The 24,123-nt window shown below is 36.2% G+C and overlaps 1 protein-coding gene across 1 annotated transcript in view; it reads right to left on the bottom strand.

Annotated features, from left to right (window-relative positions):
* Positions 1 to 901: 901 nt before the first annotated feature.
* Positions 902 to 24,123, bottom strand: part of LOC148840880 (alpha-1,3-mannosyl-glycoprotein 4-beta-N-acetylglucosaminyltransferase B) — a 38,173-nt gene continuing 14,951 nt past the window's right edge. Inside the window, exons 6-16 of the mRNA XM_088923815.1 lie at positions 21,838 to 21,884; positions 20,924 to 21,037; positions 20,145 to 20,220; positions 19,024 to 19,138; positions 18,180 to 18,310; positions 15,197 to 15,304; positions 11,921 to 12,114; positions 5,647 to 5,725; positions 3,552 to 3,627; positions 2,847 to 2,959; positions 902 to 1,991 (exon numbers count right to left, since the gene is read on the bottom strand). Of these exons, the coding sequence (XP_088779941.1) occupies positions 1,974 to 1,991; positions 2,847 to 2,959; positions 3,552 to 3,627; positions 5,647 to 5,725; positions 11,921 to 12,114; positions 15,197 to 15,304; positions 18,180 to 18,310; positions 19,024 to 19,138; positions 20,145 to 20,220; positions 20,924 to 21,037; positions 21,838 to 21,884 (1,071 nt within the window). The 3' untranslated portion in view covers positions 902 to 1,973. The remainder of the gene's footprint in view (positions 1,992 to 2,846; positions 2,960 to 3,551; positions 3,628 to 5,646; positions 5,726 to 11,920; positions 12,115 to 15,196; positions 15,305 to 18,179; positions 18,311 to 19,023; positions 19,139 to 20,144; positions 20,221 to 20,923; positions 21,038 to 21,837; positions 21,885 to 24,123) is intronic.

Genomic DNA, 24,123 nt, shown 5'->3' with positions numbered 1-24,123 from the left:
TCCACAATCTATTGAGTTCACTGGTCCAGCTACAAATGCCAACAACCTAGTCCAGTTTGTTTCTCTTTAGTTTTTTCTCTCTTTTGTCATAACATTTTCACCCTCAGATGTTTTGTGTTTGATCAGGTTTTATATAAAATAAGTTAAAAAATAAGAAAATAATGCATTTTCATCTTTTTTTTTTTAAATTTCACAAAATGGGAGACCACAGGAATGGTCGGAATACTTTTGCAAGGCACTGTATTGTATACAGTATATTGGGTGGTAGGAATTTTAAACATCAGGTAAGTGATTATGATGTTGCTGTTCACTGGAATCTTATAGTGTCCAGAGGATGATCAGCGTGCTAAGACAAACTTAAGCCAGAAGCATCAGAGCACCAAAGTCTAAAGCAAAGTCTTTAAATGAATTTTCATATTGTTTTCAGGATTCAAATGATTCATTTAAATAAACAATTCAGAGTCATTTTAAGAGTTATTGAAGTTGTTTTAAATGCTTAATTATAATGGTGTTGTTGCTTTTGTTTTTGTAATTAATAATTGCATTTACAGTGGCTATCAAAAGTATTCACCTCCCTTTTCACCTGTCACTTTGATATTATATTTTTTGCCATTGATTGGCACAAAACCCCAGTTAAATAGAGACATAATGACTGCATTTAGTAACACAATAAAATGTGAAAAAGTTCAAGGTGGGTGAATACTTTTGATTGTCACTGTATGTAGATATCTATCTCTAAGAAACTAATGTTTGACTAAGAAGTTTAAGGTACAGTATAAAGGAGGATGCAATGACACTAAATATTACAGAATGAAAAACGTATTTAGCCTCTGGTACCTAAAACACACAAAGCCATGAGACTTTAACCTGTGGGACCCGGAAAGACAAACCAGACAATACATTCTTTTTAAACTTTGTCTTTATTGTAAAAAGTAACAAGAATCAGTCTGAAGGTCAGACAAAACACATCCTTTTGCTCTTCTTTTAAAGTTTGGTAAACTAAATCTTTATCCAGAATGTATATGTCACATCATTCACATGTTTCTGTTTTTATTTCCGTGGTGTGTACAGTATGTTGCTTTTTTTAGGAAATGTGGATGTGTATCCATTCCTCTTATTGACCTAAGACTAAACTCTCATGTTAATTAAAAAAACTGTACCGTGAAGTTCACCTGATCCGATTGCATTAATTAGAATTTCTTTCCCTCACATGGAGTTATACTTCCTTTGAATACAAGCTACTCAGTCAGATCAGGTGTGCCTCTACTATAGGTTTTTCCCCATTAACAGGTGTTCTCTCAAAGCCATCTCTCACTACCTCACACCTTGCTTGAAAAGAAAATTACAAAATCATTTGCTTCAAATCTGATTCAAAATTGAAAAATTGATTCAAATCACGTCTAACTTGAAGGTGAATGAGTCACCTGTATCTTCAGTTCGACTATCTTGAAAATAAGATTGCAGAACAAAGAAATAAAACTATACTTGCAAATATTTGCATTAATAATATCAAGAATAAATAATACCTACAGCAAATATCAGAGCTCTCTCTACAATATTTTTGACTGTAAAAAAAACACATTTTCCCTGGTGCTAATGGTCTTAAGGAAAAAAATATTCAGCCCTTTAAATCAATTTATTTTTATGGGCATAACATGAGATCTATTGAATGACAATGGTATACTAGACTTTAGAAATAATGGGAATTAAATGGACACAACACAATTAAAAATGTGTCATATCTAGGTAGTTACTTTTAATTTCCTTTAAACACTGCTTTTGTGAAATTGAAACAGTGGCTGTTCCCCATTTAGACACCAAGCTTCTCTTGCTGATGTAGCTGCAGATGGAAGTCTCTTTTGCCCGTTTCGTCCACTAGGTGTTGCCCTTAAACCAGCTGCTGGTGCTCCAGAATTGTGGTACCATTGAAGAATCCTTAGCTTGTTCCCCAGCAGTTCACACTCCTTTCATTGTTAAATTTTAATGCATATCTGTCAAATAAACACAGGTCAAGTCACTTAATTCACTCAACCAAATAGTTTCCAGAACTATGCCAATGAACTCTTTAAGAGTGCGATACCTAATTACCATCATTGCAAAGAAATATCTGAATATGCAAATATCATTTGTCAACACGTTATTATAAAAAAGGAAATCTTATGGACCTCCCTTCTGCTTTCCAAGCTCTTCCCGGTTTTAAGAAGAAAATGACACTGGGCAGAATTTGTCAGTAATAACTGGCGGGAGCAAAATTATCCAGTGCAAAAATGTGAAAATGTTTCTCATCTTGCAATATTGCAGCTAAAGTTGTATGAGCAACTGATATTGAGAAATTCTTGCATTCATTTTTCACTTAAATCATGGACAACCATGTGTAAAAACCTGCCTACCTTCTTGACAAGAATTTGTATACAATACTTCCAGTACTAAACCGACGATGGTACAGTACATTAAAAGCACTGCTAGAGATAACCACCCAGCGCAGGCCCAGTGTAATCACAGCCTCTGGGCTTTTAATTATTCCTGCAGCTATTTTCTTGAAAATTCAAATACATGTCCCTTGATTACCATACATCTTGTCTCTACCCGTTTATCTGGGATTCTTAATCTTGGTATAGTTTAAACTCAAACACAGAATGTGATTTTACACTCAGGAGAATACATAACAGAAAATTACTCCTCACATTTTTAAAAAAAGATATACTGTACTTTATCCACTGAACATTGCAACGGTTTAAATTAGTAGTCAAAACTTATCTCAGAATATTTTGTCCTGCATCTTCTGGCTCGAAGACCCACCGTGGGTTTTGAACTTTTTTTACATCTTGTACAGTAAACACCCTTACCTCACTGAGAAGTACCCAGACATCTGAGTCACTATGGATGAACAACCGAATGGCAGAAATTTTGTTAAATTCAGGGTCAATCTCTCCTTCAGCTATTCCATTCACAAAGGCACCTGTTAACAAAGAGAAAGAAGACAGATGAATAAGGAAGTAAAGTGAACTAGAGGTTTCTATATTTGGGAAGCCACGTTATATAACAGGCTACATTTTAACTGTCTGTTTGAAGTACAGAATTGAATAGAAGCACCTACTGAATAAAGCCTTTACATGGCCAATTCTAAAACTATAAATTTGAGCAGGCTGTAATCTGATAACTTTTCAGAAAATAAATTAATTGAAGCCATTGATTATTTTAAAATGTATTCATTAAAGTTACTGAAGAACTTCATCGTGAAAATCAATAAGTAATTATAGGACACTTAAAAGCGTTACTTCTTTAAAATAGCATCTGTAAACCTGGTCTTGCATAGTGCCAATTCAATTAGTCTTACAGGTCACCCAAAATCTGAATTTGTACAAAATATATGAATACCTGTAATTAAATTACTGATTAAGCAACTAATTCATTCAGTTGTTATGTGTTCTGTGTTCTGCTTTCTGCTTTTCTTTTTCAATGTATTGCATTATGCCTTTGACCTACTTTGATGTATGGCCTCATACAGTATTTTCCATGCAGGTGTCATGTGTAAAACACAAAGGAATTACCTATCCTTAAAAAGCCATCTTTGGTTTGTTCATATTTAGACATCTCTCCTTTTTGCATTTTGTACCCAACTGAAGCCTGTAAACAAAAACAATATGAACTTAACTGTTAAAATGACAGGGTCTAATTTAACTCCACTGCAAAATGTAAAGTATAAGCATATACAACATTCTTTAACAATGAGTAAAATCATTAGATGAATTTTTAAATATTTGTTGTCCATTTCCAGTGCCTCAAATAATCCTCAGTACGCATTCTCAGTGGAGCATTACATGTTTAATTCCAATACATCTTCAGAGATATGTATTGGAATTACTTTTATATTACACTTGAAATGACTATTGAGTCCTCTGTTTAGTCCATACCTGACAAATCAAACTTAACTGTTTAGGTCAGGACAACAGGAGGCCCTCATTCTCATGTCTCATGAAAACATTATCCACGACTAAAGAAATTTGTAAAATACAAATAGTGAGAGACAAATTTAAAAAAGTCATATGCAGTTTTTAGAAGTGCATGATTCTCTGGTTTGCTCAGGCAAATTCTAAACAAATTCATGCATAGGTAATAAAAGTACCAATGGTTAAACAAAACCATAAAAAGCCCTATTCCTATGGGGTCTCATAGACATCATAGGTCTCAGAAACATTTTGCCATCCAAATACACAGACTCAACAAAACAAAGAAACGTAAGGTTTACTTTATTGATTTTACTGTGCAACTAATGAACTAGTAGCTGAGAAGAATGAATGTTCCTCATTTTTAATTACACAACAAATGAAAATCCATTGTTTATTTACTAACATAGGTGAAACATTTAGCGATACTGTTACATATTATGCTACAGGAAGTGACTAATGAAATATCTTAAAAATCTAGAGACAATAAAACTTGGCTATTATCAACATTTACAGTTCTCTGGGAGCTTCAAAGCAAGAAAGAAACCGGAGTGTTTACGGAGTTGTACTAGGTCCAAGATACAGTGATCAAAGGAATCCCCTGGTTTACTTTGGTTAATTAAGTTCTGGGCAAATGATTAAGTGTCATCAACAGCTCAGGAACACAGCATAAAATAGCACAGAGTAACACACAGGGAGAGGGAGAGAGACAGAAGGGGAGAGCCAAGAGAGAGAGAAGACAGGAAGGCAGAAGGCGACTCGAGTTAAGTTTTTGAACCTTGTTAGGAGAGCTTGCCATTCTGTTGTTTTTATGAAACTCTGATCTCCTGTATAGAGAATCCCTTGGTTAGAAACAGAATCCTCTGTCAAGTGGATGCATTTTTTAGAATAGGGAGACGGGGGTTCCTGTTCATTTTGTAGCATCCCGATTTAAAGAGAGATATAACTATAAGTCATATTCAGTTTAGTTTAGAAGGCAGCTTTATCTCACCTGTTGGCCTTATATAGGGGCGTTATACAGGGTTTGAAAACTTGGTAGCAGTCAGGGGTTGTTCAGGTTGATCAGGACATAGATCGTCTCAAGACACCTGGTTTGCAAGCTTGTAAATAGGGTAACTTGTATGTTGTTGTTGTTGTGTGTTTAGAGTTTGTATTATCATTATTAATAAATAATTTGTTTAACCCAGCATGCCTGACTTACTACATTTTTCTCCAAAGCCATGCCAGAGAACAAAGAACTCAGGTGCCTCCAATTATACCAACATGTAGGGTACTGTATATTCTTGGTGTATCTTTACAATTTGGAGGTTTTGATTATTTTAATTACTGATTAACCTGCTCAGTCATTTTCTGATATTCTCTATTTTCGTAGTCCCCATTTGTAATAATACTAACTGGGGGATTTTTTTTTCCAGCCCCCCAAATATTTCTTAAGGAATTGTAAGGTTACAGTTACCCTAAGCTATACAGTACTATAAATTCCCTCAGTACCAGGCAGCTCTAGGGAAATATCCCCTTTCTTAAAATGAAACCGCCTATTAAATAGTTTTAATTTATAAATTCAACTTTATGTTTAACCTGCAGAATATTTAACCAAGAGAATATGTACGGAGTTGTTTGAAAAACATTTATACTGGCAGCAAAAACCACTGATCAGATGAAAATAATACCAGTGTTTCATAACCTGGAATTTACTCACATCAGCTGGTAGCACTTCCACCGTTGTGTTGTAAAACTTGTCTCCGTTGGTCTCCATGTTTCCACTTTTAAAGCGGTACCTGCAGCGATAAAATGTATGGACTTGAACTGTATGCAAGAGTACAGACATTATTGGCCATCGTTTGCCTTGTGAACACTTTAGGCCTAATGCAGAACCCTGATATTAAGAAATATAGCATATCTTTAAATGCTTTAATTCATTGTTATTGGGTATTATGAATATTGCAGTACAGTGAATATCAATATAAATAACTACACTGGTTAGGAATTCTTTGCACTGGTCTCTTCTTGTTAAAAAAAAGGTTACTAACAAATTTTAGAATATTAAACTGAAACCTCAGACCAAACTGGATTCAAATCAATGCAGGCTGTCTTACTTTTTAGAAAAAAACAGCTATCCTCTGCAAACACACAAGTTATAATACACTTCCATATTACTGTAAATCTATGCTGACATGACTTGATAAGAATTAGGTGGATGGAATGGTGCATCCAAATCCTACGATAAAACATGGTTTATCAGAAGACACACAGCTTTTTAATATACAGTATAATGGGAAATATCCATGGCGGATTTGCTGACATTCATATAGTGAGAGAAGAATTGCAGGTATAACTGACTTCATACTCAGTCGAGGACAGTGATGCTCCAGTTAGTGTTTTGCATTGAAAATTGTGTTTGGTCGCAAACATGTTATGACGTTCATCAAGAACGAAAAGGATGTCAATGGGGAAGTCACTGGTGTAGTGTACAAAAGTGGTTGAAGACGTTTAAGGAGGCAGAACTGTCCCTAGTGATGCTCCAGGAGACTCAAGCTGACTGGTTCATTTATGCTTACAGAAAAATGAATGAAAGAAACATAGCATAAACCCAGAAATTAGTTATATACAAAAAAAGCACACTCAGCTAGCGGATAAAATACAAAGAAAAACCTCAATGGACAATAAAAAAAATAGGGTAATAAAAAAAGAGAACACAAGGGAAATAGAATGTTAAAGGGCAAGGTAACACTAATACCTCAGGAGTAACAGTAGGACAACAAAGGAAACAGTAGCTATTGCATTAGCATACAAGTGTGATGTATTTTGGGAGTAATGGTGATGATTATAGCAATAATGGATCCAAAGCATTCTGAAGAGAAAGAAGTAAAGGAAGAGGCGTTGGTGTGCCAGCATAAGTCAAAAACTGGTACACAGATCATGAAGATAATCTAGGAATCTTGGAATCTCCATGGTGTATATGTACTGTCTGCTACAGCCTGTATGCTACTGTATGCTACAGCCCTCCAAATACAGATATCAATTATAATGTGCTTTCATATAATATTTATACAATAATAAACCAATTTTCCCCAGGGTATAATAAAGCTCAAATAGACTGCTTTATTATGGGATACAGGCGTAAAGGAAGAGACTGGTTATCATGGGAGAAATATAATTCTCATAAAAACTGGGGAAAAACCAACAGTAATGTCAGCAGCTGAAAATATAAATGCTAAATATGGCTAATAAGTCAGTTTTTCTAAAGAACTACTAGAAGCAATATGTATATATTTAGTTTATTCAAACAACCAAGATACAGCAAGGAAAAAAGAGAGGAGGAACACATTACAGATCTCTGATCTTATTATTGTTTGTTTTTAAGTATTTTGAAACAGTATAGGTAAAATCAAAAACAAAAGTTTACAATTTTAGGAAATTAGAGCTAAATGGGATAGAGTAGCTATCAATCAGTATGCAATAATGATATCAGTTAAAAATATTACGCTTGAACCACAGACTTGATGCATCCTAACTTAAATATTTAAAGGCTTGAAAAGCAGTAAACAGTTAAATAGATCAATTAGAAAAAATATAATGAGAAAGGAAGCTAGAATGAGAATGATTAATAATTTAATAAAGAACAGATGCACTTAAAGAACTGGAGTAAAATTGTGGGACAATAAAAAAAAATGTTAAAAAGGGCAATAAAGAAAAAAACATGGTCATGTCAGTTAAATGACAAAATTATTATTTTTTGCTATATTCCCACACTGATAGAACAGTGAAGGAAGAAGTCTATCAGTGATCAAAACAGGAAACCTTTAGCTGATGTGAGGCAAATGGCTAATTTACTGTATTAAATGAATACTTCACTCAAGTGTTAACCCAAGTAAGGAATCAACATTATATACTGCAGAAAGACATGGGTAAAACAATGTGTGAACACTGGAAGAGGTATAATTAATGCTGGTTTAGATATACTAAAAATAAACAAATTTCCAGGGCCTGGTTGTATTATACAAGTTTTGGCACCCCTGATCAAATCATATGTTTCAGTGAATCTCTAAGTGAAAAGAACTTGACACAATGCCTGTGGGGGTATACACGTAAACCTGACATCTTTCTGCAAACTGTAATACACAATTAGTATTTATTTAAAGTTTTGAAGATATATTTAAAATAATAAAAACATGAATATGGCTTGTACAAAGTCTGGGCATCCTGTCAGTCAGTACTTGGTAATAACTCCATCAGCCGATACTGTATCACAGCAAAAGTTTCCTGCAGCCAGCTAAGAGTCTTTCTAGTCTTGCTTTCTCTTCTTCCTTGCAGAACTCTTCTAACTCAGGAATATTTGTACGGTTGCATGGACTGCATGTTTCAGATCTCATAACAGAATTTCAATAATATTCAAGTCTGGGGAGTGTGAAGGAAAATTCTAAAACCTTAACCTTTAATTCCTGTAAGTGCTTCATGGTCTTCATGGTTGATTTTGAGGTATCTTTTGGATCTTTGTCTTGCTGAAATATCCAACCACTTTTCAGCTTCAATTTCTCCTCTCACTCTGGGACATTAGGTCCTACAATTTGCTGATATTTAGTTGAATCCACTATTTCCAGCACTAGTGGTTGCCACACAACCCCAAAGCATAACAGACCCACGCCCATGCTTAAAGGTAAGCAAGGTGTTCTTTTCTTCAAACGCTTCACCCACTTTTCTCCAAATGAATCTTCTGTGGTTCTAGCCAAAATATTCTATTTTTGTTTCATCAGTCCACCGCACATTGTTCCAAAATGTTTCTTGCTCATCAAGGTTTTGTTTTGCATACTTTAGACATTGACTGTTGTGATGAAGTAGTAGGAAGATTTCCTTCTGACAACTCTCCCATGCAGATCATTTTTGTGTTAGCAGTGCTGTACTTTGGATCTCTGGAAAATGAATCGAATGTCAAACAGACTTTCCTACAGATCTTTTGCAGTGACCTGCAGGTTCTGCTTCACAGATCTGATGAGTTTTTGGGCAGTTCTATCCGATATATTTCTGGGTCTTCCAGATCTTGACTTGACTTTAACAGTTCCCCTTAGCTTCTATTTTAATGGTTTTGACTGTGGAAATCACAAGCTGGAAGCATTTAGAGACCTTTTCACCCTTCCCCTGTTTTGTAAGAGTGAATTATCTTTATCTCAAGTCCTCAGACAGCTGCTTAGAGGAGCCCAGGGTACTTGAAAGTAGGCAGAACAACAATCTCAATCTGAGAGATTACAAGGGTCAGAGTATTCAACCTTGGAATTGAGCCTAAACTTTTGCACACAACTGTACTTAAGGAAACAAGATACGTTATGCAAAGGCTGTTAACAAAACTCTTAGCCATTGCTCAGGACAAGGGTAAAACCCAATGACTACAAAATTCTTACAGCTCTTCGGAGATAAGATAAGGTGTGAATGCCCAAATTAGGGTGACTTAATAACTTGAGTATTTGAATTACAGTAGGACAGCTGCTCTTCTTGATTCGTATCAAGCAGCTTGATTCTCAGAGAAAAATGTAAGTTAGCAGGAAACAAAATTATCTGTAGCGCAAACATTGTAGAAGAAAAGACTGGCCAAACCCAGGTGATGATTAATGTACACATATGAAGAATGTTATCTGCAAAAGCAGCACAAACAAACTATACATATGAAATATGAAACAATGAGCTTCAGGGTCTCTGAAAAGATAAAAGCCTTCTTGTTGACACATCACTTACATATTTCCATACAATGTGGAAGCAAACAAAATGTTAACAGAAAATGAGTATATCAAATTATTATTTAAATCAATTAACTTGAAGTTAAATGTGTACTAGTAAGACTTCATTTGCAGATTGCCATGCAATTTAGTCTGCACAAAAAATTGCTGCTCTGGAATCAGTCAAGAGAAGAATGACCACATACATTTCCAGGCTTAAAAGAATATTGCACTGACAGGATAAAAGAAGAGTACCTTTCAAGCCTTCAATAGAGAAGACTATGAAGGGACCTGATGCATCTACTCAAAATTTTCAAAAGGCATTGAAAAGTCAATCCAATACACATCTTCAGTACCAGCAGTGAAATATGAACCAAAGGGGAAAAAGGGAAGCTACCTTAAAAAAGACACTGTTTTACACAAAGGCTCCATGAACACTTGCAATATGAGACAGTTTAACTCCTAAATGCTAAAATATCAACACAACAGATTTAACACTAGATGATGTGTCGAACTCGGGGCTTCAAACACTTGTGCTGGACCACTTGTTTCTTAAAGACAGAAAAGCATTGTGGAGGATAGATACAGTACATAGAAAAGGCAAACCACATTCTTGTGAAGTTAAATATTTCAACTTCACCTGTCATGGTTTAAGAGTTACAAATTAAGGAACAAGTAATAGGTTTATTCCATGCTGAAAAAAGAACAAAGAAAGAAAACACAACATTTCGGCTGTGGAGCCTTCTTCGGGTGTTACAAATTAATTTTACATTAGCTTCCATATGCGTGTCCTTTGTACTATATAAACACCAGAAGCAGAGTGAGGTAAGAACTGACCAAAGTCTACTGTCAAAGTCTAGTCTGTACTGAGCAACAATGTCAAGTAAAAGCATGACATAGAATAAATATTTCTATTTGATATTTAATAATAGCAAGGTTGTGAACCACCCAAGATTATACAGGGGTATATAACTGCATATCAAATATACTGTACAAAATATATTGTACTCTCTAAATAGGCCCAAGAAGCCTCTGAGGATAGAACAGAACAACTCTGTTCTCAGATGTATGCACATTTAAATTTGTAATAACAGATAATACATGTCCACTTACTTACAGTAAAACTCTAAAACTTCAAAAGCTGTAGTTTTCAATTGGTTATCATTTCTCTTTGTTTTATAATGAAAGCTTCATATCTCTAACAGATTCTTAGAAAAAAAACACTCCAAAGGTTGAAGTTATAAATTATGTGGAAATTGTACTTGCAATAAAGTTTGCAGAATAAATTATATTCATAATGACTGCAATAATCAGTGTCAAATTCTGCTGTACTGGTAGATTTTCATAGTTTTTCACAAAAGCGTCCAGCAATTGCTTGTAAATATAATTACAGCTTTTAAAACTGAAATAATACAACTAAAAAAAACAAAGTAGTAAAGGGAATCATCCATGGACACTGCAAGGGTCATTGATGACAGTGATATCTGGTTCACATTCCTGTTGTAAAAAAAGTCACTGGCAATGAGAAGAACAAAATACTGCAAACGTAACTGCATGAATTTGTCTTCTCGAAAACATCATTGCAAGATGTTTCTTTCTTTTCCTGTTCCCTACTTTACCGCTTAATGAAAGTTATGTAGCATGACATTATTAAATAGCTCATAAACGTGAGTCACCTTCCCTGAGCAATTTCAAATCAAGACTCAAAACCTTTTTTTAAAGGGCTTTTTATCTAATTGGTTCTATACTGTACCTGCCCTTTGCTTTCCTACTGTATACCAAATCCATACTGTTATTGTGTAATTGTGTAATTCTGCTGTCTCCTCTCATTTTGGACTTTTTTAACTGTAAAAAAGTATCTTTCAGAAGCCATGTTTAATAGTGCTATATAAAATAAAGCTTTTTATTATTTTAATGTATCAGAGATATGACAGTAGTTGTGACAGATGTATTTGCAAGTTATTCATAGGTGTTCTCAAGAATGTGTAAATTTATTTTAAAAAATAGGGTGTCTGCTATTTACGCTATGGAAGAAGTTACTTTACATAAGAACAATGAATGTAATGTAATGATTAAATAACAGCCTCTCATGCTTATTTGACTGCTCTTAGTTCAATCTCAAAATCTCATTCAGCTGACAAACAAGCCATTCCTCTCATACCAGAAAATAACTGTTTTGGTACTTACTGCTGGTTCAAACAGCGGCAAAATTAAAAGGTAACTGGTAAGAGGCTGTTGCTAAATTAGTTTAGCCGCTGGTCTTACCCCTTCAATGTTAAAGGCTGATGGAACTCGATTTTGATGTAGTCACCGGAAACAGGCGTCAGACCCCAGAAGAAGTCCACTCCTTGGTACGCTCTGACTAGAGTGTGGCTCTGATAGGCTGACAAACTGGTGTTAATGTTTGCTGGTGGGTTGGGGTGTCCAATGAACAAGGTATGCTTTCCAAAATCCTTATCCTATAGTTTTTGAAGACACAGGAAAAATTGAAAACATGAACTGCAATGACAATAAAACTAGCAAGGTCTCCAAGAGCTGAAAATAAGATACTTCAAAGGGTAGTGAAGCTACTCTCATGGTGACAACATAATATTAAAGAGACTATCCAAACGTAACTTTTATTCATGCAGGCTGTACATTGATTTGTTCTAAAATTTTAACCAATCTTACAATTTTGAAATTGTTCACTTTGGGATATGTGCAAACACCGAAGAATCGAACAAAAAAAATAAAAGTTTCATGCAGGAAACCCCAGTTCTGGAGTAAGCTGCTGTAGTAACCTTTGTTTTTAATACAATTATTAGAGCAGTGACAAAGCACACATTTTAATAAGAACCGATAATTTTATAGCATTTTGTTCCATTAAAACAAATCATTAGTTCTGTGAAGGAACACAGAACAATGGTGGTGTAACACCCAGAATGTCCTGCAGAACTAAAAAACAGATTTAGAGAACCTTTTTTTTACACTTCCTATAAACAATTGCTATTGTATTGCTATAGTTATGCATTGTGAATATGACATGAAGGACAGAGTTCTAATCATGGTAAACTAGAAATCCATCCATCCAATTCAGGTGTTTTCAGAGGACCCGAAGCCTGTTTCGACAAGCAATGGACGCAAGCCAGGATACAACCTGGACAGAAGCAGGTCCACTGCAGGGCAGACAGATGCAGACATAAAGTGTATCCACAGACAAGCATATCCTGTACTTGTACCTAGAGTTAATTTCCCCAAAAGCCAATTAAACTATGCATATGCCTTTGGACTGTTGGGGGGAAACTAGAGCATCCACACGAACATGGGAGAACATACAAACTCTATGCAGATTGTACCTCATGTCTGAAACGGAACCCAGGGCCCCAGAGCTGTGAGGCCACTAATCTAACTACTGTGTCACTGTTTCGTCCCATGACTGCTCAGGTCCTCTTCAAGACAGCACAGACTACCTGACTTTGATAATCCTTTGATTCAGTAGTCAGATATCAGTCAGCTTTGTATTAAGAACCATTAAAGTATCTGAATCATCAATAAAAGCTTGTTCACTTACATATTTTTAGTATTCAAAAATCAGACTGATACAGGCTGCATTCTAAGCAGACCGAAGATGTAGATGTATGCGGATATTCTACCAAACAGAAAATGATTCAAGATGGCAGCAAAATGGATTAAGTATAGTGTTGACATTGGAGATGTGCTAACTTCATGCAAAATAAATGTGACACACTCATAATTTTTACAAATACTTCTGCTTTGTCTTTAGTGTTCTTTTTCCACCATGTATTTTATCCAGTTCTATTTATGCCCCACTAAAAGGACAAGGAAAAAAACACCCTAATTTTTATATACCCTCTTGTTTATCACAAGTATAAAAGCCTGTTAATTTTTAATGTTATACACAAATGGTCCCATTTCACAAAATGTGTTTACTTCAAAATCTTGGCTGCTCTGACATTTAATGCGACTATAATAGGACACTAGAGGATTATAAAGACTCCATTTGAATCTCAGAAACACAGAGTAATATTTACTTGCAAAAAATAAGTGTTATGCGTTTATTATTTATTACAGTTCCTGTCTGTTGGCTTCTCCACAATTAGTGTTTCTGTGTTAAAGCAAATGCACGATGTCCTCTGAAGTGTTTTCAGAGATTACCAGCCACACTGAGTGGCAAGTAGTGAAATGCATGTTTTGGGCATTGATGCTATTTTATTCAATCATAATGACAGATGTGTAGTGCCTCCTGATCAAAGTGTTTCCTTAATTATATATTTTAGTCTCCTGGGGACCATGAGAGTGGGTCAATACATCCATAGAACAAGGAATTTCAATTTATCAAAACCATGTGGGTCATGGCTGAGTTGGAAGTTTACTCCACATCAGTGAGATACCTTAAAATTGAGCAACGGGCTGTCATAAGAAAGAGGTATAATGGCAGTCTAATATTTCTTTAAAAATGGAAACAAGGAACTCCATTACATTATCAAGTGTGAAAATGTATTGCAGTTGCTTTTATAACATTGCACTAGAGGGATCAACCATCCATTTTCTAACTGGTTCTTCCAATTCAGGGTCATGGGGGAGCCAGAGCCTATCCCAGCATGTAATGGGCTCCAGGCAGGATACACCCTGGACAGAACGCCAGTCCATCACAGGGCGCACACACTCAAGCCAGGGCCAATTTTATCTAGAAGCCTATTAACCTACCAGCATGTCTTTTGACGTTGTGAGGAAACTGGAGAACCTGATGAAAACCAAGGTGAGCACAAGGAACATACAATCTCCATGCATATAGTATCCCAGGTCCATAACTGAACCCAGGGCCCCAGTATTGAGATGCAGCAATGCTAACCACTGTGCTACCATGCCACCCTAGAGATACCATGTGTAATCACATTTTTCCACCTGAGATGAAAACAGCAGAACATGCCAAAAAAAGTGGTAATGTTAAGAAAATAAAGCTAGGACTTGTACATGTACCATCAGCTCAGGAGTTTTATTTAACTTTCTCACAGTCATGTTCTTCCCCACATTCCAGTTGGTTGACTCACATGAATTAATGAAAAAAAGACATCAGGTTTTTCATGTTGAAATTGTGCAAAGCATGAAAAGAGCTTGTAATGCATCAACAGCGCAATACAATTAATAAGACTAATTAAAAGGGGAAAAAAAACTGTGGAAGAAGAACTGCCTGTAAATAACGCCCTCTTCCCTGCACACAATTAATGTTGCATTATCTGAAGTGCTTATCCTGTGGAGACTTTGCTGGTTTCTGGCCAAGAGGATTTAGGGAAATCAATTGGAAAGTTGTTAGGATACACTGTAGCAAATCTTTAATTCTATTATATTTTTCTGAAAAAAAAGTTCATTTTATAGGAGATTTTAAAAAAAGTAAAATTGGTAGTTATTCAAAATAATGGATATTTCATACTGAAACAATAAGATAGATGCTTCATCAAGGAAATATGGCTGAAAATGAATGTGAATGATACATATATTTTAAAACTAAAAGCTAAAACATTAATTTATGCTTTAACTCACCTTCAAGTTCTGAATTTTTCCACGTAGTGAAGAATGAAGTCCAACATGCTGAAACAATGATGGTTTGTACCGAATTTTCAAGCTATCTTTCTGCCTATTGCAATGTAGCTGTTGGGGAAAAAAAATAATGTATTAACTGTTCAGTGGTTCACATTCATTAATTACATTTTATATAGTACTCTTCTAAGAGGATTCCAAAACGCTTTACACATAGCAGGGGATCCACTTCACCAGTGAAGTACACCACCTCCCTGTGTGGTGCACAGCAGCCATTTTTCCAGCAGCCCCACTACACTAATTAGCAATAATAATAATATAAACAAGATGTAATTTATTACGGTGCACCCATTAATATCTGAAGGCACACTAGTTGAGAAATGAACATGTATAACTTTCATTCCCACAGCTATGACATTTTCCTTTTAGTGGTTGTTTGTGAAGTACCCCATGTTATCAGGCCCAACTTCTGACAGTCCATCAACCCTAAACCGCACTGCTCAAGTCTGTCATGCACCAGTTGTGGAAAACAGTCCCACAGTCACATGTGGTTTAGTTATAGCAAGGTCTTACTTGTCACCCCTTCCTTTTCCCATCTTCACTTACAGCCTGCAACTCGTGGAAACCCGACTACAGCATAGTGTTTTAGATTATCTGTAGATGGGCATTTCATCCATGGTCCTGGGGTCCTGTTATTGTGGGAGACCATAGCCTACTATTGGCTTTGAGTCACTTCTCTGCCAGAACCAGCTAGCCAACCTCCTGCCACACTGTGTGCATTGCTGATGTCCTAGTGTGGGACTGGACCTCTAAGGCTGTCCAGGATTTAGGATCTCTGCAGTTCCCCTTGCAGGAACCTTGCATCTTGTATGTGAGCTATTTATGCTACAGGCCAGAATGTATTTGCAGTCTCAACCACAGTAAGTCTCATGTATCCACCTTTTTGGCTGCCTCCCACTCGGTCAGCTTCACATTTAGAGCTTGCCGCTGACAGCTGTACATTGACAGAAATGTCATGTTCTTCAGCAAGCCCCTGCTCTCCAATGACGTCAATACCAATCCCCTCTGCCATTACTGCTCTTGTTCCAAAACACCCCCTTTAAGGAGGATCTGGGGATTCCAGAGACACTGATGTTCTCTCTGCTCCTCTTCAGGGGAACATCTAACCTTCAATACATTTTTCCTTCTAGACTCATTTCTGACTGGGTCTCTATGCAGGCTTCCCTTCTTTTTACAGAGTTGTTCTCCTATCACCGTTCTACCACTTACCACTCCTCACGTAGTGGAGAAAGCATTCCTGTTCATTGTCCTCACAGAAAAATGGTTAGTTGGACAAAGCATTCTCCGCTTTCCTGCCTGGTGAGACATCACCAGTATGGGTTCACCTGCACAGTGGCAGTTTCACACCCAGCTGCTACTTCCACTGTTTTCTTCTCATTTTCTCAAGCAATCCCCTCCACTTGCTGGCAAAGTTGCAATCTCTGCCTGGTAGAGGTTTCTCTGACTAACTAGAACGACTAAGTTAGAGCTTTTACTGGTTCTCTCAGTTTCTTTTCCTCCAAACAGCAAAGTCCTAGCCTGACAGAGCCCTATTCTGACTCTGCTGTCCTGGCACCACTGACATGGAAGCAGTTGGTCTGAGGCTTCATTCCTGCTTCTGAGTATGGGTGCAAATTGAGGCTCCCCTCTCTGGGAACCTCCTAATTACTCAAAGTGGAAGGAGGAAGGCCTGAGTTAAATCAGGATTTCCATATGAGGTACAGCGAACTGCCACAGTAAACACCAACATAGACTCTCACATGTACTCATCCACTTATTGAGAACAGGGTGCAGGATGACTTATCTAACAATGACTTTTCCCAGCGCTCAATAGACCACTGCTTGTGTTCTTTGTACCTCTTTGTACTCACAAAACTGCATTTTTAGGTGTAATAAGGGGTTTACGCACTGCAATCTGACCATAGTATCCCTCTCTGTGAAGTACTCAATGAACTGCACTTCATGAAATTGCCTGCCCACGTCTTAGACTGACATTTGCAGTCAACTGATTCAGAGCTGCTCTTCTGTTCTGTTTTGCCTTGATTCTCCAACCAATGCAGACTTCACGGTCAAAGAGTATGAACTTTCATCCACAGTTGCCACCAGTTGATGTCTAGGGGCAAATGTCTTTCCTTTCAGACCTCCATGCCAACATCACCTTAGTGACTGTTCCACATGAAACATTAGCAAGCTGAGTAGTCTTCATCACTGAAGCTCCTGCCAAACATGCCCCAACAATCACTCCTCTTTCAAAGTGACTGAGATCTTTTCTTCTAGGCATGGTAACCAAAATAATGTGGCACTGCCCTGCATTTTTATTGATGGGTTATAGATCGTAATTAACTCAGGAACCACACCTGTATGGAAGCACCCATTTTCAAACTACTTTGCATCCCTCATTTACTCAGGTGTTTCCTTTATATAGGCAGTTACCTGTATTTCCCTCACAGATTTTTCATATGGAAATCAATGTAAAAGATGCACTCATGTGGTTTTAAGCAGAGCTGCAGTCCTCTTTATGGTGCCACCTTGCCACAACATGTAACATTTTTGGCAGATTTCTCCAACAAAAGATAAGAGGCTTGTAGAACTAGTTGAGCTCATCAGCCTCAGGTGATTAACTGAACATTTCATAAGAAAACCTGTCCCTTGAATTCAGCTTGTATGGGTTCACTGAATTTGTATGGGTTGCTGTTTTTTGCAATATCAGTGGAACTAATATTGCTGATATTATAATACTGAGGGTTATAGTGTGTTGTGATTAGGGTGGAAAAAACATATTCTTATTTAATATTGTTACAATTTCTTTCTCCAAGCCTAGAGGAAATGGATGAAATACAAGGAAGTAAGTTGTTACCCTTGTTTCAATTTTACTGTCTTTTTTATTTGCCCCACAAAGTACTACCGATTTCAGGCTGGGTTCTGTGAAGAAAGGATGTGTACTTACTGCATCCTTTTCTGGATTACAGGCCTTTACCCACAAGATGTGATCCAGCAACCAATCGATAGGTTTGTCTTTGTGAAACATCAAAATAAATTCCACTATTAGAGGAAGGTCTGATGTTCTGAACATTTTACCTACAAGAAAAGAGAGAAGACTTTAATATTCCTTTGTAAATGAGTTGCACTAAAATAAAATGTGAACTTCTAGCCCAGATGGAAATACTTGTCCATATCAAATAGTTTTGCAAATGTGTTCCGCTTTTCATTTCCAGTGACATAGAGGGAGTCAAACCCAGCAGTCTCAAAAACAGTCCTGATAGCATCTCTGGACATCAGCCTGCCAACCCTTTTAATAAGTACAGAAGCCTGCATGGCTGGGAATTAGCCAACTTTTCCAAAGCTTTTATTGCGTATTCCTGCTCTCGTCAGAATCTGCGTGTCACAGCAACCAAATCAGACTGATCACACACTCTGCTTTCACATGGGCTCAGAAACTTTGTTCCACCAGTAAAGGTGACCTTTTTCCAGAATTTCTGCTTTTGGGGTGTATGTGTCATGCTCGTGGGATAATGTTGACCTGAAAAGAAGTCAGTGTCATGGTTTAATACTGAGCAGTCATGCACTATCCGGGCAGAACTAAAATTTTACAGTACATAGCATGATAACATTGTATTCACTAATATTCTAGAACTATGGTGCAATTTTCAGGTGTTATTATTTCTTTACTATTCATCGGGTTTGATGCATTGTAGGTTGTTTATCAAAATAACTGATATTTGGTTGGATATGATATTTTAAGAATACAGTGGATAATAATGTGTGTCTGACTAAAGGAACAGAATACTTACCAATAAACCCAAGTTGTGAAAATTCTAAAATCAACCACTCATTGTTTCTTTGTTGATTAGCAAATGTCTTCATGATTTCTGAATAGCCTGGTTTTGCGACTATATCATCTTCTAACTGAAAAACAGAAGTAAAAAGACTTTCTTAATGCTTGCTGCTCAACTTGTTACTGCAGTTTTAAGAAAACCCCATGCAATCATCTTTATTTCACATCATTAATATACTCTACAACCAATTTGTAAACCAAATACTAAACTCAATTCCGGTAATGTATTTGAATTGCTCCTTAACTGATAATTGTGGCATACTCCTAATGTGTCCTTTACTGTCTTATTCCAAATGCTCACAGCTATTTGTGCAATTAATTTGAAAAAAAAAAGTTTAGGAGTATCACCAAAAATAACACTGTCACTGGTAAAACAGACTACAAAGATATTAAGACTGCTTACAATCTGGACTAATTTGTTAGCTGTTTGAATTTAACACTGATACAATGGGTGAAACAGATAGGGTTTTCAGAGAGCCCTCAGTCTTCAACATGAATTTTGAATGAGAAGACTAAAAGCTGCTGTCATATTCTGAGCTTCTCCCCTGGTCCCTCAGGTTTTGTAATGAAGGCCGCTGTACCCGCAGATGTGGTAACCGAGCCTCTCTAAGGATGCTTTTAGCCACATAATCAGTCACGTAATTAGCATGGACTATTAGTAAGTGATAATGGAAGCGGGCAATAAACTGAGGTCCTTTGCAGTGGATTGGATTGCCTCCCTTTTAAAGTTCCATTGCAGACTGTTATCTCCTTTCCAGACTGCTGTAAGCCTCTTCCAGTTTGTCTCAGTAGACTGTATAATGCTCAAGCACCGTGAACAAGACAGGCATCATTGTCCGTGAGCCTCCTTTCAGCATCTCACAAAAGATGTGATTGAAAGGGAGAAGACAGATTTACATGTGGTTTATCTACATGATAAAATGAGTATAAGGCCAGGAAATTAAATGCGTTTCTTATTTGAATACTTTCTACAGTGGGGTTCCCCCTGAACACAAGATCATCACATCATAATGGTGAAAAGTTTGTATTTAGTCATGTCTCTACAAAAACTGGAGTCTGTACAAGTCTTGTCCTTACCTGTATATATAAAGATCCTTTGTCCTGCGCATAGAGCATCAGGAAACTGTAATCCAGATTTTGTTTTGTTCGCCACCTAACATGGAAGAACAGATAAGATCACTTTATTGGCCATATACAATTACTTGTATTGGGAATTTGTCTTTTTGCATATTCCAACTTGCTCTCCATATAGGGTACTTTCTGTAACTGATTCACATTGAAAACTTTGAACAAGTGAATATTCCAGTCAGGAGATGCAGATATTTTAACTTTATACGGTACCTTAAAAGAAATTGTCATATGAATGTATTTTGTGGTAAGAGTCATAGAAAGGAGTATTCACCTTTTGAGAATAACTATATGAAATACAGAGAAATGCTTGTTGAGAAAAGATGCCTCTTAAGTAGATTTCTTAATAAACTACAGGATTTTATCCTAGAAACCATTTTTGATTTCATTACGTTACTGTAATTCGACCAGCAAGGGAAAGCACTTAGTAACAGTGGAATGTACAGTGCAGTACTTTATTCCAAGCACACATTTCCTCTTAACAAGGTTTGCACAGCATTCTAATTCTTATCACTATAAATTAAACTTGTAAGCCTACATTTTCAGTTTGCTATTCAAAGTTCAAGATAAGACCAACTGAACGCCCTGTGCAAATACGCTAGAGACCTGCTGTCCCTAAATTAATTTAACTCATTAAAATACTGCTCTGGAAAGTCAGTCAAAAACCAGGTAAATTAAAGTGAATAAAAGTGAAAACGGGATCTACTCAATGCCGGTGTAATACTCACTTAACACGTTCTTTTGTGTCCCCAAATGTTTCTTTCAGGTTAGTGAAATTTGGGTAAAAATAAGGAGAAGGGGAAACAACCTCCAGAAGACCAGATTCTACATCATTGGGAAAACTGCATCAACAACAGTTAGGATAACTGTGAGAAAACGTTACTACGCACATTTCTAGAATATTCTGTAAACCACACCTTCCCACCTATCAATATAATCTTTGCATCTTCTAGTTTTTGCTCTTGTCATGTTGTCTGTTAATTTACTTCTTATTTGAAGTGATTATGTGTATGCCAGCATTTTTCATTCCCATCAACTTTTAAAGAGTAAGTGTTGCATTTTTAACTTGAAATCTGCAACTTTCTGTTAGGGACTGCGAATTGAAAAGGCTGAATTAAGCAAACTAGTGATGCTTTGAAAGGCACCATTAGTTGATGGACAGCTCAGATGGATAGAAAATGAGAAAACATTGAGATTCTAAAGACCACAGCTTGGAGGTTAGGCTGCAGATGTACCACTGTTTCTGAAGGAGTGTACAGTATGAGAATTTACAGCTACGATATAAGACAAAAGTTGACAGCTAATAAGCAATTTACAGATATGCAGTATTTTTAATTATTCCAGATAACACAATAAAGAATTAATTGTGTTATTGTTAAAACACCTCCTCTTAAGTTTTTTGTCCTGCATGTGAAAGCATTTCATATAACCCTTTACAAGGATGTTTTGTCTCTCCACATCTTTGAATGTTTGTAATGTTAAACTGGGTATTAGGAATAAAAGAGGAAATCCTAAATTCTCAGACTAAAAGCACAGTGCACAAAGTTGTTAAAATCATAGCATAAAAACAGTGATTCTGGAGTTTCATTTTACTGGCAGTTAAGTGGCTATTAATTGATACCTTAAAAAAAAAATTACTTACTTTTTCTTTATACTCTCTGCTACACTGTTAACATATTGTTCATCAACCTGAAAGAAACAAAAAATTAAATGGTGTAGGGAAAGCAAATTAAGAATAACTATTATCTAATCTATTCTATCTCAGTTCATCTTATGCCATTTTAAGGGTTTTGAAACATACCATTTACATTTTATAATTTCTAAATGCCAATGTAAGATATTAAAGTTACCACTTACGAGTGTGAAATGAGAATAGTAACAAACACCTCATGGACAATGTGCCCCTTAACCGATTGGCACTAAACTGAAAGATACTGGATGACACGATCATTTTTATTCTATTTTTTATCTAGTAAAATAATGTTCCACATAACCATCTGCTCATGAGCTATCTTATCCTATTACTACACACAGTTTGCTGTAACACATTTTCAATTTTAAAAAGAATTCCCATTTACAGCTGTAATTTATGATAAAAATGACAAACAAAAGCCAGAGTGGCACCAGCACTAAGCCAAACAGTGTTTCCATACAGACACTGTCCAACTCTTGCATGACGCCACACTGTGTATTAATGTCAGCATCCAGCTGTCATTATGAAGCTGGCCCAACATCCGCCATCAGCACTGGAGCAATGAAACCAGAGCTGTGATCCTCATATTTCTCCTTGGAAATGCATCTAACGTCTAGCACCACGATTCAACACGACATGAGACATGAATTAGGCACAATAAATGCACTGTGTAAAATTTTACAGACACAGTACATTTCACTCATGAAAGAGAAAGGTATTCAAGTCCCTATATAATGGCAGGTAAATATTATCCTTTATGCATCAATGTAATCAATTTCTCATTGCTTATTTTGGATTTGCTGTATATTTTATTCTTATCCCAGTACATTGTTCATTAAAGAAAAAATATTGCAGTGTTTTACATCTTTAATAAAAGTAAAATTGCTACCAGTGTAATATATTACTTTCTAAGATATCACTATGATGCAGCAGAGCCCTCAACTGTCATAACTTACGAGGCAAACATTAATGAACTGAAGATGGGCAAGACTAAACAATTATTTACAGCTAAATTGTGAGTGTAGATACAGATATAAACACTACTAATGAGACAATGGTTTACTTACTTTTATCCTTATCTAATCTAATTCAGTGGGTGCCTAACAATCATGGGTGTGGCTAAATATTACAGACACACACACACCAGAGACTATAATTAGTAGTAAAACTGAAACCAGATACTACCATGAAACATACTTTGGTACCAGGGTCTGTGTGCATAATAAAAATAAATAAATTACAAATATTAATGTTTCAAGTGGTTGATTCTTATCAAAATAATATACAGAATTATATATTCTATATATAATACATATACAGAAACATCAAAATTATTGATCTCACCACCATAATGTCTGTTTGCAGACAAGTATTATTAATGTTAAACAAGTTTTATTTGCAATTCCTCATAAGATCTGCCCCAACTAGTCATTCAGTAGAAAACAAATAGCCTACTAATAAGATCTACAGGATACTGATTAAATAATGAATTTAAAACGAAACACCTCCACAGTTTCAATTAAAGGAGTGTTGCTTATCTGGATTATTTTTTTCTGTGTAAACTTAATGTTACATTTTAAATTATGTGTAAGCATGTATTTTTCTCATTCATGTATATAAATATAGTGAATTCACAGGTGAAAAAAGACCAGGGTACCTGTGCCGACTTCTCATACGGTATATACTGAATAAAAGAAAAAACACAACCCATCTGAAAAATTGTCTTGAGCCTTCCTGGGAGCAACCCACAGCTGCAGACAAATGTATTTAGGTGTTAAAAAAACTGAAAAACCTCTAAGGTTGTGATTTCTATAAATGACAATAGTGGTTTCCACTTCACAACATAATAGATAAAAAAAATGACACAGGATACAGTGACAGAATGTGGAACAAGGTGATAGAAAGGGGATACTATAGGCCTAAGGTGTGGAAACATTGACACCCTTTGCCAACTTGCCAAGGCAATTATTTGCTGTCCTTTGGGTAAAGCTGTGCTGGATGAACCTATGACAGCCAGTGATCTACAGGACTATAGGCTGTTTGTTTTCTATTGTCTCTGGAGGAATATGTACAAAAGGTCTCATCAAACACAGCTCCTACATATCAGTTTGAGACCTCTCTTACGGTGTGTAAAACCTGATCCTGTGCTCTGGGAGCAATGCCTTGTAAGTCAAAAAAGGAATTTCGAAATGAAAAGAGACAAAGGAATGGCTTTACGTGTCTGTAAAGGTCATA

The sequence above is a fragment of the Atractosteus spatula genome, chromosome 1 (genome assembly GCF_055471065.1).
Source record: "Atractosteus spatula isolate fAtrSpa1 chromosome 1, fAtrSpa1.hap1, whole genome shotgun sequence".
NCBI lineage: Eukaryota > Metazoa > Chordata > Actinopteri > Semionotiformes > Lepisosteidae > Atractosteus > Atractosteus spatula.
This window is presented reverse-complemented; position numbering and strand designations above follow the sequence as displayed.